The 16,402-nt window shown below is 41.9% G+C and overlaps 3 protein-coding genes across 3 annotated transcripts; 2 read left to right on the top strand and 1 right to left on the bottom strand.

The window, feature by feature from the left end:
- The first annotated feature begins 491 nt into the window (after positions 1–491).
- LOC133392034 (histone H2B) lies at positions 492–1,675 on the top strand. The gene has a single exon (XM_061649859.1). The coding sequence runs from the start codon at positions 552–554 to the stop codon at positions 924–926; it is 375 nt and encodes a 124-aa protein (XP_061505843.1). The 5' UTR covers positions 492–551; the 3' UTR covers positions 927–1,675.
- A 206-nt stretch (positions 1,676–1,881) lies between these two features.
- On the bottom strand, positions 1,882–2,448 carry LOC133392012 (histone H3). The gene has a single exon (XM_061649836.1). The coding sequence runs from the start codon at positions 2,361–2,363 to the stop codon at positions 1,953–1,955; it is 411 nt and encodes a 136-aa protein (XP_061505820.1). The 5' UTR covers positions 2,364–2,448; the 3' UTR covers positions 1,882–1,952.
- Positions 2,449–8,300: 5,852 nt separating this feature from the next.
- On the top strand, positions 8,301–9,400 carry LOC133392052 (histone H4). The gene has a single exon (XM_061649879.1). The coding sequence runs from the start codon at positions 8,352–8,354 to the stop codon at positions 8,661–8,663; it is 312 nt and encodes a 103-aa protein (XP_061505863.1). The 5' UTR covers positions 8,301–8,351; the 3' UTR covers positions 8,664–9,400.
- Positions 9,401–16,402: the final 7,002 nt, after the last annotated feature.

The following is a 16,402-nucleotide window of genomic DNA, read 5'->3' as shown; positions in this document are numbered from 1 at the left end:
AAGAGACGCAATTATCTATATAAATGGAAAAATAAGAGAGGCGTGGGAAAAGGAATGGTTTAAAACCAAAAACAACTTCCTTCGGCTAGTGAAATTAACAACTACACCATGGCCATCAGTAATAAAACATCGAGACCAAAAGATCCTTACTCGAGTAAGAATAGGCCACACTAGACTGACCCACAGCCATCTCATCGAACGATCCAGTCCTCCTCTCTGCCAATTCTGCGGTACCACTATAACAATATTCCACCTCTTAACAGAATGCCACGGATACACACAACTTCGTAATACTTGCCATCTTGACGCCAACATAGACTCAATACTTTCACCTCATCCACAGAAACAGGAAAATCTACTAAAATTTCTAAAACTATCACATTTATTCCATCAACTATAACAATCTAATAGTCCTATTTTATACACAAAGAGGCGAAAGAACTCCGCAGGAGCAAAAGCCTCTCTAAACCATACTAACAACAACATAGAACGCAATCACCCGTTGAATCATACACATCGTGTCCCAGTGTTGAGTGAATTTTTCCGTCGAAATGGCACCCAAAACCAGTGGAAAAGCTGCGAAGAAGTCTGGCAAGGCCCAGAAAAATATTTCCAAGTCCGACAAGAAAAAGAAGCGCAAGACCCGCAAGGAAAGCTACGCTATTTACATCTACAAAGTGTTGAAGCAAGTCCACCCGGATACTGGCATCTCTTCGAAGGCCATGAGCATCATGAACAGCTTCGTCAACGATATCTTCGAACGCATTGCTGCTGAGGCATCCCGCTTGGCGCACTACAACAAGCGTTCGACGATCACGTCCCGCGAAATCCAAACCGCTGTTCGTCTGCTGCTGCCTGGTGAGCTTGCCAAGCACGCCGTCTCCGAAGGAACGAAGGCTGTCACAAAGTACACCAGCTCGAAGTAAGCCACTGAAATGATTGGCTTCGTTCTCTCAAATCGGTCCTTTTCAGGACCACAAACCGCATTCAAACAAAGAATTATCCTTCGTTTCATCTGCACCAGCGAATTAGCGCTTTAATTTCAGGGTGTCCGTCTTCGTCAACGTAATTGTTCAGTTTGTTGCGTTTGCCTGTACTAAATGGCATTAGTGCAGGTAAACGCAGCCATATCCTAAGTTTGTTTGCGAACTTTGTATTGGAAACAATGATGCTGTGATTGACATTAAAGTTCTGGGTTGTTCATTGTAAATATTAATGTTAAAAAGAACCTTAGCACGTTTACAAAAACATTAAAAAGAAGTCCGCACTGGTTGGAAGCGTTTTGCGAGGTGAAATTGTAAATGGAGTTTCGTGTATCATGAATTATGAATAGAAGTCGTTTCGCTCGTTGTATGACAATCATTTTTTTAAATTAAATTTTCCTCGCGCATACGAGGATAATTTATCGACAAAGCAACCAATAGCAGCTTATGTGTCGTGAGTCAAATTTTGTAATAGATTTGTTCGATTTTAAACTTGCTTATAAGGATTGAAGGGTCGTCTTAAGCGTTTGAATTAAAGTGTGTATAAGCATCAGTTAAGCTGTTTGTGTCGAACATTTGTTGTAAAATATATAGTCATACTATTCGTTCGTAGTTTGTTGTAAGCAGCGATGTTGGTATAATAGTCATAGGTTATATAGATGGTAATAAAGTATTGATCAATATAGTCAAAATCCTCAGATGCCCTATTAAAAAGCGAAACTTTGACAAGAAAAAGTTAAAATACCTCCCATAACATTGATTATTTAAAACAAATTTTCCCCCTTTTCACACTTTCCTCGTTATAACAAAACGACATACGTCAAGGCTTGCATTCGTATGTACAATTTCATAATAGCAATCGAAAGAAAATTCTTGGAATGTTCAACAGTATTGGTGGTCCTGAAAAGGACCGTTTTGAGAAGGAAATGCCCCGTTTAGACAGGGACCGCTTCCGGATGCATGGACGATTTAGGCACGCTCTCCGCGGATGCGACGGGCCAGCTGGATGTCCTTGGGCATGATGGTGACGCGCTTGGCGTGGATGGCGCACAGATTCGTGTCTTCGAACAGACCAACCAGATACGCCTCGCTGGCTTCCTGCAGCGCCATGACGGCTGAGCTCTGGAAGCGGAGATCAGTCTTGAAGTCCTGGGCGATCTCACGCACCAAGCGCTGGAAGGGCAGCTTGCGGATGAGCAGCTCGGTCGACTTCTGGTAGCGACGGATTTCTCGGAGGGCCACCGTTCCCGGACGGTAACGATGCGGCTTCTTCACTCCTCCGGTGGCCGGGGCACTTTTACGAGCAGCCTTGGTGGCCAGCTGCTTGCGAGGAGCCTTACCTCCAGTCGATTTACGAGCGGTTTGCTTGGTACGAGCCATTTCACTTCGGGAGCGTAGGTTTCGTTGAGCACGGAGCGAACTTGTTTATTTGACAAAAGTTGAACGTTAAATGAGGAAACTGCTCGAACAAGAGCTCTTTTTATGCGCTTGCCAACCCTTGTTTTCTCTCATCTTAAGAGCAAGAGGGAATGCGTGGATGAAAAAGTATAAATAGGGACGTTGAGCTCGAAAACGCTCATTCGTGATCGTCACATTCGTGATCGTCCAGTCATTCGTGATCGTCCATTCCGTAAAGACCATTCGACTTGTGACAGCTGAAGTGTGCGGACGTATTTCTTATACCTCCTGCTCTGTAGTCTGTGATTTGTTACCCGGTATTTTTCCTCTTTGTTTTGTGTGCGACCTTGCTGTGAAGTGTTACTTTTAGCCGTTCAATGCAGTCCTTTTCAGGACTGGTTTTACGTGGTTAGGGATAATATCTGTATCACAGTGAAGTGTTTGTTGGTGTGGTGATTCTGTGATTTAAACAGTGATTTGAAATTGAAATAAACAGTTGTTTTAAAAGATAAATTTTTACATTGGGCCGACAACATGTCAGACCCTCCCCCCTTAGGGGGGAATTTTCCCCCTCCCGGGACCACTCGTAGAGTGAGACCTATGCCCCCGTGGATGGACAAAGACAATGAGAATGGTGAACTAAAGTATTTGGTGCTTAAAATGGCAAATGACTCTGTCTTGCCCGTAAACCCATTCATCGTAGGTAAAACCATCAAGGACGCCGTTGGCAGTGATCTTAGTGAGTTTGGCCGTAAAATCGACAGTGGAAAGAAGCTTTTGCTGAAAACTAGGAACCAAAGCCACTTCGAGAAGCTACAAAAAATTACAAAGTTAATCGATGGATCCCTTGTGAAAGTTGCTCCTCATGTGACCCTCAATAGTGTTCAGTGTGTAATTTTTGCCCCGGATCTAAAAGGATTAAGTGATGAAGATATTCTGGAGAACTTGAGTGACCAAAAAGTAATGAATGTTCGGCGTTTTACGCGTAAAGTGAATGGTGAAATTGTGCCAACAAACATTTTTCTGCTTCGAATCAATGCTACCTCCATTCCGGAGTTTATTCGCCTTGGTGCTTTACAAGTAAAAACAAGAGCCTATTACCCGAAACCAATGCAGTGTTTTAAGTGTGGACAGTTTGGACATACACAGATTCACTGTAAACTGTCGCCTACCTGCACTAACTGTGGTACCCCTGCGCATGGAGAGTGCACCGTAGATCCCGTGTGCATAAACTGCAAGGACAACCACAGCACCACGTCTCGTACCTGTCCCCGCTACATTCAAGAAGAACAGGTCATCAAGTACAAGATCGACAACAACTGTTCTTACGGTGAGGCACGTAAAGTTCTGCTTAATGCTACCCATTCCACAAATTCTAGTCCCATTCAAAACCGCATCACATACGCACAACAGACACACACAGTAGATGAAAAAGACACCCAAATTGAAGAACTCAAGAAAAAGAATGAATCTCTAGAAAAAATGATAATTTTGCTTACACAAACAGTAACTAATCTAACAACAAAAATCGAAGATCAGGATAAAACTATGAAAAGAATGTGCAAGAATTTTGAAAAGAGTTTAGAAAAAAAGAAAATAGAATCTCAAATGGAAATTGAAGAGGATGAAAGTGAAGAAGAATTAGACGATTTTAGCTCGGAAGAAAGCACGGAAGAAAGCACTGAAGAAGAAACTGAAGAAGATAATGAAGACAAAAAAGTAGAAAAAGTAAAACATGTAAAACAAAATGACGTAGACGAACAAAATAACACCACTAACAAACGGAAACGTTCCCACCAAAAGAACACCCCCTCCTCGGAAGAGGAATCCCAACCCCGAAAAATCATCCCCATCTCTCCCTCATCCCAATCCCCCAACCCTCCCACATCCAATCCTTCTCCCTCTGTCGCCTCTAAAAAAACTCTTAGATCTAACACGAAATCTGTAGATTAATTTATAATTTCAATATTAACAATATCCTTCTGATTATAAGCATTAACTTTCATTCATTTTTCCTTTACTACATAATTCAATTCATCATATCAATCTAATAACTATTCATCCATATTTGCATTATCCTGGAATATCAGAAGCATGAACCAAAATATAGAAGAACTAAAACTACTAATCAATAGACACGATCCAACAATAATCACCCTTCAAGAAGTAATGACAGTTCCCTCTCTCCTTAGCTCTCCTCTTAATAGATACAATTGGTACACTAACATACACCCAACCATACCTCATCATAGTGTAGCTGTAGGCATTTTAAAACACATTCCATCAAATAGAATAGCTATATCCACTAATCTTCCCGCAGTAGTTGTAGAAATTTCTTCTCCCGTACAATGCTCCATAGTATGTTTATATCTTTCTCATTCAATCAACCCTTTTACAATAATTTCCGATCTCACTAGTACCTTTCAGCAAATTAATAATAATTTAATTGTTTTAGGGGATTTTAATGCCCAACATACCACCTGGGGATGCTCGACCTCATGTAACAGAGGGAACAGCATTGCTTGTGTTTTTGAAACAATTGGTCTGGAAGTAATTTCAAACCAATCCGCTACACGTATTTCTCCCATAAACGGCAAAGGCTCCATACTTGACTACTGCGCTGTATCATCTTCTATGGCACAGCAGTTCACAGTTACAGTTTCTAATGACACTCATGGTAGTGATCATTTTCCACTTTTAATCCACAGTAGTTTAAATCCCCAGCGGCCTCTTCTCCGCCCCAGGTGGAAATATGAGGAGGCCAATTGGGCAGCATATCAAAGAGAAATAATATTCAATCTTCCACTTGATGAAAATCCCCCTCTCTCTCGCTTTACTGCATGCATTGAATACGCCGCTTCTCGGAGTGTTCCCCGTACAACTGGAAAACCTGGAAAAAGATGTGAGCCATGGTGGAACGCAACAGTTGCTACAGCTATTAAAGCTCGCAGAGCTGCTTTGCGTAAATTCCGCCGAGCTAGCAAAAATCCGGATAATTTTTTCACACCAATTTTTGCTGAGGAATTTCGTACAGCCAATCGATTTGCCAAGGAAGCAGTTCGTCTTGCCAAAAAGAATTACTGGGATAATTTCATTAATGAAATTAATCCTCAGTTATCTAGCAAGGAAGTGTGGAGACGAGTCGGTTGTTTGAATGGTAAAAATCAACAAAGCTCCACAATAGTTCTCAAAACCCAGGACACTATCATTGCCCCTGCTGAAGTACCTGAAGCCTTTGCCATCCACTTTTCTGATGTTTCTGCCACACACAATTATCCGAGTAATTTTCAAACCCATAAACTTAACACTGAATCTGTTCCAATTTCTTTCCCTGATGCCACTGAACATAGATACAATAGTCTTTTCACATTAACTGAACTCCATTGGGCATTAAGGAAATGTAAAGGTAGATCTGCTGGTCCCGATAACATAGGATATCCCTTACTGCAAAACCTCCCTGTAGAATCTAAATCCACCCTTCTTAACATTTACAATAGTATTTGGTCTTCTGGTAATATTCCTAATGATTGGAAAAGTAGTTTAACTATCCCCATACCCAAACCTAACAAACCTAACAACAACGTTGATAGCTACCGTCCAATCTCCCTCCTTAGCTGCATGGGTAAAGTTTTAGAACGCATGGTTAATCGCCGCCTCTCGCAAGAATTAGAAGACAGAAACCTGCTTAGCTCTGACCAACACGCTTTTCGGAGCGGGTTGGGCACGGAAACATATTTTGCCAAATTAGATGATACTATTCAAAAATCAATAGACCAGGATCATCACATAGACTTTGCCATCATAGATATTTCCAAAGCTTTTGATCGCACTTGGCGCCATTCCATTCTTTCTCAACTAGCTTTTTGGGGCTTTGGTGGCCGGCTCACTAATTTCATAGACAATTTTTTTACAGACAGATCATTTAGAGTCCTAATCGGTAATAGTGTTTCTAATCCATATCCTCTAGAAAACGGTGTCCCTCAGGGCGCCATCCTTTCTCGTACACTTTTCCTTATCAGTATAGAATCTCTGTTTTGCTCCATTCCATATGAAATCAAACCTTTTGTCTATGCCGATGATATCATTCTGGTCTCTTCATCGAGATCTGTTAGCACGTCTCGTCAGCTTCTCCAAAAAGGAGTTGACAAGATAAGGCAATGGTCTCGGTGGACAGGTCATGAAATATCCCATTCCAAATCTCAAATCCTCCATATCTGCAAAATGGGCTTTCATCGCAAACTACCAATCAAACTTCACAACCACATCATACCAAATGTAAACTCAGCGAAAATATTAGGTGTTACATTTGACACAAAACTTACTTTCATTCCCCACTCCAACCGGATAAGAAAAGAAGCAAAAACCAGACTGAACCTCTTTAGGATGTTAGGAGCTGGACAACATCGTGCATCACGTCTAACACTTCTGCAGATCCTCAATAGCTGGCTGCTTCCCAAAATTCTCTACGGTATTGAGATTGTCTCTCGCCAACGAGAAAACTTTGAGAAGCGTATTGCTCCCATATACCATACAGCCATCCGCCTTTCAACTGGAGCCTTCTGCACCAGTCCAATCCTCTCTCTACTTTGTGAGAGCGGACTTCTTCCTTTTGATTACATTATCACCAACAGATTAACAGCAGCAGCAGGACGCATCCTAGAGAAGGACATCAAAGCCGAATCATTTATCAACAGAGTCAATGCACAATTTCTTGCCCTTACCAACAACCAGCTTCCCCATATCAGCAAGCTTACCGGACGCGGAGGACGCCCTTGGTATCGTCAACCGCCTACAATAGACTGGTCTTTAAAAGATAAACTACGTGCAGGAAATTGCAGCCATATCGCCGGCCATCATTTTACCAGTCTCATCCAAAGCAAATACCAGAATCACCATCATATCTTTACCGACGGCTCTGTCCTTAATGAATCCGCCGGTTTCGGTATTTTCTCCTCCAACAACAGTTGTGCCATCAAACTACCAGACCAAACCTCTATATTCTCAGCTGAAGCAATAGCCATGATAGTCGCCGCGCAAGAAGGTATTTGCCTTAATAAACCAAATATTATTTTCACCGACAGTGCCAGTGTTCTAGCCGCCATAGAACACGGTAACATCCGAGATCCGCACATCCAACTATTAGATCAACTTGATAACTCCCCGATTATAACATTCTGCTGGATACCTGGTCACTCGGGTATCAGCGGAAACGAGAAAGCTGACCAACTTGCAAACCACTCCGTCGGCTCTCGCCCTCCAGAAAACAACACAACCATATCCCGCAGAGACTTCAACATATGGAGCAAAACAATAGTTGACGAAAAATGGAACCTCACCTGGCACCGGAAACAAAATTCTATTCTTCGAACCATCAAACCATCAACAACAGCCTGGAAAGACACACACTCCAGCCAGAACCAACGAGTGCTATCACGCCTCAGGATTGGACACACCCGGCTTACACATTCCTATCTCCTAGAAAAGTCCAGTCCACCGTTATGCAGCTTTTGTGGCGTAAACATTACTGTTCGTCATATTCTCACCGATTGCCATGGATACACCACCGAACGCGCCTTATGCCATCTTGATACCAGCATAGACATCATCCTATCACCCGACCCCAAATGTCAGCGAAAACTCCTCAAATTCCTCCGTATGACAAACCTTTATGAAGAAATTTAGTTTATCAGAATAATATGTGTCGTAAATTAATATTGATCTTAAATTGATAATTTAATAAATTGATCTTCCTTTTAGTTATAAGCTTAGTTTTAAGGTAACCGAGCAAACTCGGATTAAGGTTTACACAGGGAGGAAATGCCCTGGGTAAGAAGATTGTTAGGTTTAAGTAGTTTACGAAGAGGCGAATGAAGCTGAAAGGCTCAAAGTCCCTATAAAAAAAAAAAAAAAAAAAATCGTGATCGTCAATTTAAAGTTGGAACATCGTGAACGTACAATCCTGTGCTCATCATGACTGGAAGAGGAAAGGGAGGAAAAGGTCTGGGTAAAGGAGGAGCCAAGCGTCACCGAAAAGTGCTGCGGGATAACATCCAGGGCATTACCAAGCCCGCCATCCGCCGTTTGGCTCGGCGCGGAGGAGTGAAACGTATCTCCGGCCTCATCTACGAGGAAACCCGTGGCGTCCTGAAAGTATTTCTGGAGAATGTGATTCGTGATGCGGTCACTTACACTGAACACGCCAAGCGTAAGACCGTCACCGCTATGGATGTGGTGTATGCTCTGAAGCGTCAGGGCCGCACTCTGTACGGTTTTGGAGGTTAAATTCAACGTGCTCTAACAAACCTCCAAATGGAGTCTCAAAACGGTCCTTTTCAGGACCACAATACATTACTCAAGAGCTGTGTCTTTCGCAACATTAAAATGTTTTATTTGAGAGAAAAAATGTCTATGATGGCTTCGAATGGTGTGCGTATAACATTTTACTCGCATAACAAGCACTCACACTGCTGTATATTCAGTGCATTTACATGAGATGGCGTTTTGTGAGTGTGATTTTTTATCTTATACGTATGCGTTTGAAGCGTTCGCAAAAGCAACAATTGAAGCGTTAGTTAAAATGAATCATTTTTCTCTCTTGCGTTTTTTTATCTAAATTTTCTAATAAAAATATTTTTTTAGAGCAAACCTCTCATCCTTTTGAAGCAATAATCGCCGCGTGGATCATACCGTTTTTTGCATCAGCTCTAATCTGACTTATACATGCGCATCGTTCATGTATACTTGGGATAACTCATCAAAAGAAGGAAATCGGATGAAAAAAACTACACCGTTTACATAAAGTTTATGAATTTATTATAACAGCCAACAGCGTCAATGTTGCCTTTGAATCCGTAAATCACTCAATGCTTATTTCAAAACTATCAAGCTATGGAGTAAATGGGGCGCTAGTTCATTGGCTCTCCTGTTATTGAAGTGATAGGCATATTACAGTGAATATTTCCTTCTCTCTATCTGCACCATTCACCAACACGTCCGGGGATCCACGTTTCTCGGCCCTATTCTATTTAAAAATTTATAAATGATGTTATTTACGTTATACCAGATTGCGAAAAATTGTTTTATGCAAATGATATGAAAATGTTCCTACCGGTATCAGATCAAACCGATTGTTTAACTCTTCAAAACTGTTTAATTCGATTTAACTCATACCCACCAAATACTTTCTGCAAGATTTGCTATCAGGGTGCTATGAACATGAAGAAATTAACTCCACCTCCAAAATCTATGCTGTTAACTGAATGCTATATATTTTCTTGGGATACTGACTTCATTTGGTATACTGACTTAGCGATGCTCCGCTAGCGATGCTTACATTTTGGTTTGTACATTTGGTAATTGTTCCCCAGCTTCCGTTATCATTAAAATGTTTCCCAGTTACTATCCAGGACAAACACCCTGGGACCTCATAGATCGCATAATGAATTATTTGGGAAAAGTAACGCTCAGCCCTCTACATTACGCTAGCGTTACGAGTAACGTCTGTCTAGCGCAAACTCAAGCAGCATTTTTGAACGCCTGGTTTAATCGTCGTGGATAATCAAATTGAGGTAAAAGTAAGGCTCAGCCCTCTACGTTACGCTAGCGTTACGCGTAACGCCTGTTTACCACAAACCCAAGCACCATTTTTGAACACCTGTTTTAATCGCCGTGGATGAGCAAATTAATAGATTATCATGTCTTAATATCGTTTTTTTACATGATAATTAGAAAAGCAACAATTTTTGAACAAACATAAAAAAGAACAGTACAGGCGGTCCCCGAGATACACGGTACCTCTTATACGCGGATTCGGAGATACGCGGTTTTCTAAATTTGACAGTTCTTTGAGCAAATTGTACTGATTTGACACATCCATTGTGAAATACCAAATAATTTCCGTATTGATCGAATGTAAAATACCATTTAAAAAGGTTTCAAACTGTTCAATTCATTAGAAACATATCAAATAATTAATTTGGTGGCTAAAACCATCCCCTACTTGCAAAATTACACGAAGATTAATGATATTTTGGCTGAAAATTACGAGATTCGACTTACGCGGAAATTCGAGATACGCGGTATTTTGCGGCCGTTTTCGGTCCCCATTAACCGTGTATCTCGGGGACCGCCTGTAATTGCAAAGATAGCACTCATTGATAATTCATGAGTATAAATAAATTATATTATTACTATTAGGCTATCATTTTTAACAGCAATCAGCTTTAACAGCTGTAACAACTTCACGTATTATAATTATAACAATTGTTAGAAACTGCCGGTCTAACTAAAATAGAAAACAAAGTAAACTCTTTAGGCTAGCACTTAAGATGTGCCAAAACATTAGTTTTTTCCTTTATTTCCTTCGTATCTTCGTTCGTATGTATTTTTGACCGCAATGAACCAGTTTCCGCGATTTTTCTCCCTTTTTATCTGCTTGCGCACATACAAAACATCGCCTCAGCTGACAGTCCGTTGGAAACCTTACAACAGTTTCCAACAACAATCTTACACATAAAAAATGGTTACTTTTAAAAATGATTATTTATTTATTTTCCCAACTATTGATAAAGCAGGATAATGAAATACATACAAATATTTACTACCTTCATTAACCTCAATTTAAAAAAGAGCCCTCGCACCTACAGTAAAGTTTATTCACAATAGGCGGAAACATAGATTGAATAGGTAATAATTATATTTCATGTAGGATAGGTGACGAATGAACCACCCTGTGGTTCGTGATGACAGCTCGGATGAGAGCAGCGTGACTCGATTAACCGGGGAAACGGTGAACGGACAGCGGATGCGGACAGTCGCACACGGAGATTGAAGTGAAACACACGTGAAGAACTAAGACGATTTTGTTAATTTGAATTGAATAAAGCACTCTTTTCTCTTTTATCCTACATGGGGGCTCAACCGGGATATTAGAAAAGAGTTGCGTGAAATGTACAGTGCGTAAAAGACGTGCGCCTGTATGTGAAGACGCGCAAAGAAGTGTACAGTGCGTAGAAGATGTGCGCCTGTATGTGAAGACGTACAGAAAAGTATACAGTGCGTGTAAGACGTGCGCCTGTATGTGTTAAGACGTACAAAGCATTACGCAGCGCGTGTAAGACGTGCGCCTGTGTGTGTTAAAGAGGATGAAGTTAAGTACAGTGCGTGTAAGATGTGCGCCTGTATGTGCTAAGACGTACAAAGCATTACGCAGCCCGTGTGCAACGTGCGCTCGTGTGTGTTAGAGAGGGAAAGAAGCGCAGTGCGTGTAAGTCGTCTGCCTGTGTGTGTTAAAGAGGATAAAGTTGAGTACAGTGCGTGTAAGAGGTACGCCGATACGCAAAAAACGACGCGAGTTGCACAAAGGACAACAGAAGTGTGACTTTTGTGTTAGTGTGACGATTAAAGACGAAAAGCATCGCGTAGTGCGTGTAAAACGTGCGTTTAGAGAACGCAATCAACGAGAAAGAGTTGAGTGTGTGTGAAAGTGTGCGTCACTAGTGGAAAGAGGTAGACGTATATACTGTGTGTGGGGCACGCGCGTGTGTTGGTGAAGGCGTTAGGAACTGTCGATAACTGCTGAATTCTCGTTAAATTCGCATAATGGACAACGAAGCGCAGATCCTCGTGTTGCTAAACGATTTAACTCGTCCGGGTTTAGTTAGGAGGTGCGCCGCTAGAAAACTAGCTACCTCGGGTACAAAAGAAGAGTTGGCCAGGCGACTAGTCGAAGAAGGAAACGTGGAAATAATGGATGAAACCATGAATACGGACAATTTTGCAGACGCAGAAATGCGTAGCAGTACAAACGATGAAGCGGTCTTGCCAGAACACTCGGATTTGGTGCGCACGCCGTATTCGTTTCGTGATGTTGAAGACGGTTTAGAAACGTACGGGAATGATCTATCCCAAGACTTTAGTGTGTGGCTAAACGAATTTGAAGATATTTCAAAGATGGCACGTTGGACACAAGATCAGATGCTGGTAATGATGCGCAAAAAGTTAGTTGGTGTGGCGAAAAGTTTTGTGATGATCAAACGCGAAACCAATTCGTATACCGCGTTGCGTGCAGCTTTACTGGAAGAGTTCGGTACGGTAGTTCGTGCGAATGACGTACACCGTAAGCTGGCAACGCGTAAGAAGAAGAAAGATGAATCCATATTGGAATTTATCTATGCAATGCAACGCATTGCGCAAGGCATCGATTTAGATGAAGTCAGTTTAGTGGAATATATCGTCGATGGTGTTACAATGGACACTCGAAGTCGAGCAAGTTTATACGAAGCTGTGACAATAAAAGATTTGAAATCGAAGCTACTGTTCTGGGAACGTGCGCAAAAGAAAGATGAGCCAACAGAAAAGAAGAAAGAACAAGTGCGACGCGTGGTGGAAAAAGTAGAAGAAAACTCAAAACGACGTTGCTACAATTGTGGTGATCTCGGACATGAAACACGTACATGCGCAAACAAACAACGTGGACCCAAGTGTTTTGTTTGCAATGAATACGGACACCGCGCGAAGGAATGTCCGAACAAAGCGCGACATTCGTCGAACATGCCAAGGCAAAACAATGGTGACACCACGAATGTTCTTACAGTGAAAACAGCGGAACAGAACGATGTGTCCGAATTAAAACGAAATAGACTGATCACAAAGCGCATCAAAGTGAACAATATGGATTGTGTGGCTTTTGTCGATCCTGGCAGTGAAGTTTCGTTATTACGGAAAGATTTTTTCGATGAGTTGCCGTTTAGTGAAATGGTGCCAGTTAAAACAGGTTTTCGACTCCGTGGTTTCGGTGGAAATTGCAACACACCACACGGCAAAACAAAGATAAGTATGGAAATTGACGAATTGAAGCGATCGGTCGATGTTTTTATAGTGTCAGTGAATTCTATGAACTCAAAAGTGTTGTTAGGTATGGACTTTATGCAAACGACGAAGTATACGATAACGAACGATGGTTTGAAAGTGGAGGAAGTTGGATTGGTAGAAAACGACGAACGATGGATTTACAATATAAAAGCCGCGGATGTGGGAGAGTTAACGGTTCCTTCAGAATATCGCGAACAAATAGAGTGCATGATAAAGTGTTATAATCCCAACGAAAACCCACAATCGGTCGAGACCTTAGTAATCAAGTTACAAGATGAAAGTGTAGTTCGTGAAAATCCTCGTAGGCTTGCTCCATTAGAAAGGCGTGTGGTTAAAGATCAGGTACAGGAATGGCTAGACAAAGGTGTCGTAAGATCATCGTACAGTCCATACGCAAGTGCTGTGGTTGTGGTTCCTAAAAAGAATGGTACGTACAGAGTTTGCATCGATTACAGGGAGCTGAACAAGAAGATGATTAGGGATAAATATCCAATCCCTAACATAGAAGATCAAATAGAGCAATTGGCGGAATCTCGAGTTTTCACAACGTTGGATCTTGAAAATTCTTATTTTCCCGTTACAATAGACGAAGATAGTCGGAAGTTTACAGCTTTTGTTACTCACGAAGTGGAGTGGAAATGCGCACCAGTGGAAATGCATTTTGCAGATTTATTAATTCTACATTACGAGAGCTCATAAACGAAGGAGTTATCATAACGTTTGTGGATGACATTATAATCCCAGCTAAGAGTGAGCAAGATGGTATTGCATCTTTGAAGCGTGTGTTTGAGATGGCCGAGAAAGCAGGTTTAAGATTCAATTGGAAGAAGTGTGTGTTTTTGCAAAGGCGCGTGGAATATCTGGGGTATGTTGTGTATGACGGTCGAATCGAACCAGCAGAGCAGCAGATTGAAAAAGTGAAGCGGTATCCCCAACCTAAAACCACAAAGCAGTTGCAGCGATTCATAGGTCTTGCAAGTTATTTTCGTAAGTTCATACCGGGATTTGCGAAGATAGCTCGTCCTTTAACGATGACGTTAAAAAAGGAAAATCAGTTTGATTTTGGTATACGGGAAATTGCTGCGTTCGAAGAGATAAAATCAGTGTTAGTGAATTATCCGGTATTGCGTATTTACCAAAGTGGTGCAGACACTGAAATCCATACAGATGCAAGTAAGGAGGCATTGGCTGGAGTGCTCATGCAACGTGCGGTAGATGACGGGATGTATCATCCTTGTTATTACTACAGCAGACTAACCAACCAAGCTGAACAGAACTATCACTCTTTTGAGCTAGAAACATTAGCGGTGGTAGAATCTTTAAAGAAATTCCGGTGCTATTTACTGGGACAAAAGTTTAAAGTGGTAACCGATTGCTTTGCCTTCAAGCAATCCATGGCTAAGAAGATACCGAACGCAAGGGTTAGTCGTTGGATGGTGGTCTTAGCAGAGTTAGAATTTGAAGTCGAACATCGCAGTGCCGAAAGAATGAAGCATGTGGATGCTCTATCTCGTGCCAGTGTAATGTCAGTGTCTACAGCGATTTGTGAGCGTATGAGGAAAGAGCAGCAGCGTGATCCAAAATTGGCAGAGATTCTTTCAAAGTTGTGCAGTGGTGAAGAAATCGACGACTATTTTGCAAAAGATGGTGTGTTGTATAAGGGTGATGTCTTTTCATCCAGATTGTGCGTGCCAATCTCGATGGAAGCAGAAGTTATTAAGAATGCTCACGATCAAGGACATTTCGGAATCAGAAAAACCAAGGAACGTTTAGCGAGTGACTATTACATTCCAAGTGTTGACGAGAAGATAGAGAGGTGTATTTGTTCTTGTGTGAAGTGTATTCTAGGTGACAAGAAGAGGGGTAAAGCGAAGGGATTATTAAACCCTATTCCAAAGGGCGAGGTACCTCTCGATACGTTTCATATCGATCATCTCGGCCCTATACCGTCGACGAAGAAATCTTAAAATTACATCCTGACGGTGATCGACGCGTTCAGTAAGTTTACGTGGCTATTTCCTACCAAATCAACGGCGGGTGACGAAGTAGTGAAGAAGTTACAAGTCATCGCAAGTGTTTTTGGCGATCCCCGACGAATAATTAGTGACAAAGGAGCAGCTTTTACATCGTCAATGTTCGCGAGTTATTGTGAAGAGCGTGACATCGAACTACACACGATTGTAACAGGTGTTCCAAGAGGCAACGGGCAAGTGGAACGAGTACATCGCACCATTATTCCGGTTTTGACTAAGCTATCTATCGATAAACCGGAAGAGTGGTACCGACACGTGAATGCGGTGCAGAAGGCGATCAACAGCAGCTGGCAGAGGGCAATCCGAACCAGTCCGTTTGAATTGCTAGTTGGAGTCAAGATGAAAGATGCTGACGGTAACACGTTGCGCGCCATGGTTGAAGCAGAGTTGCAACAGTCGTTCCAAGACGACAGAGACGAGCTACACAAAATGGCTAGAGATGGAATCCAAGCCATCCAGGACGAAAATCGACGAAGCTACAATCTACGGAAGCGACCGGCGCGTAAGTACGAGAAAGGTGATCTGGTGGCACTTCCCGTGACGCAGTTTGGACCGGGGAGAAAGTATCGGCAGCGGTTTTACGGTCCGTAGGTCGTGAAGGAGATTCTGGAGCATGACCGTTTGAGTGTACGGAAACTGGATGACGATGCTGAAGGACCATCGCAGACGACTACGGCTTGCTCAGCCGTGAAACCATGGGTACATCCGGGCCGGATGTAACATCAGGAAGGGCCGTGTAGGATGGGTGACGAATGAACCACCCTGTGGTTCGTGATGACAGCTCGGATGAGAGCAGCGTGACTCGATTAACCGGGGAAACGGTGAACGGACAGCGGATGCGGACAGTCGCACACGGAGATTGAAGTGAAACACACGTGAAGAACTAAGACGATTTTGTTAATTTGAATTGAATAAAGCACTCTTTTCTCTTTTATCCTACATTCATATACATTATTAATTTATTAATATTTTTAATATTTTATACTTTCTAATCATAGGAAATGTTACTAAAATTGAAAGCTTTTGGGGTGTTTATGAACTTTTCAAAAATACTGCTTGGGAATTTTAAAAGGCATGTAACGCTTCTCATATGAACGTAGATCACTGAGCCTTACT

The sequence above is a fragment of the Anopheles gambiae genome, chromosome 2 (assembly GCF_943734735.2).
Source record: "Anopheles gambiae chromosome 2, idAnoGambNW_F1_1, whole genome shotgun sequence".
In the NCBI taxonomy this organism is placed as follows: domain Eukaryota; kingdom Metazoa; phylum Arthropoda; class Insecta; order Diptera; family Culicidae; genus Anopheles; species Anopheles gambiae.
The sequence above is the reverse complement of the archived record's forward strand: the minus strand, read 5'-3'. Positions and strand labels throughout refer to the sequence as shown.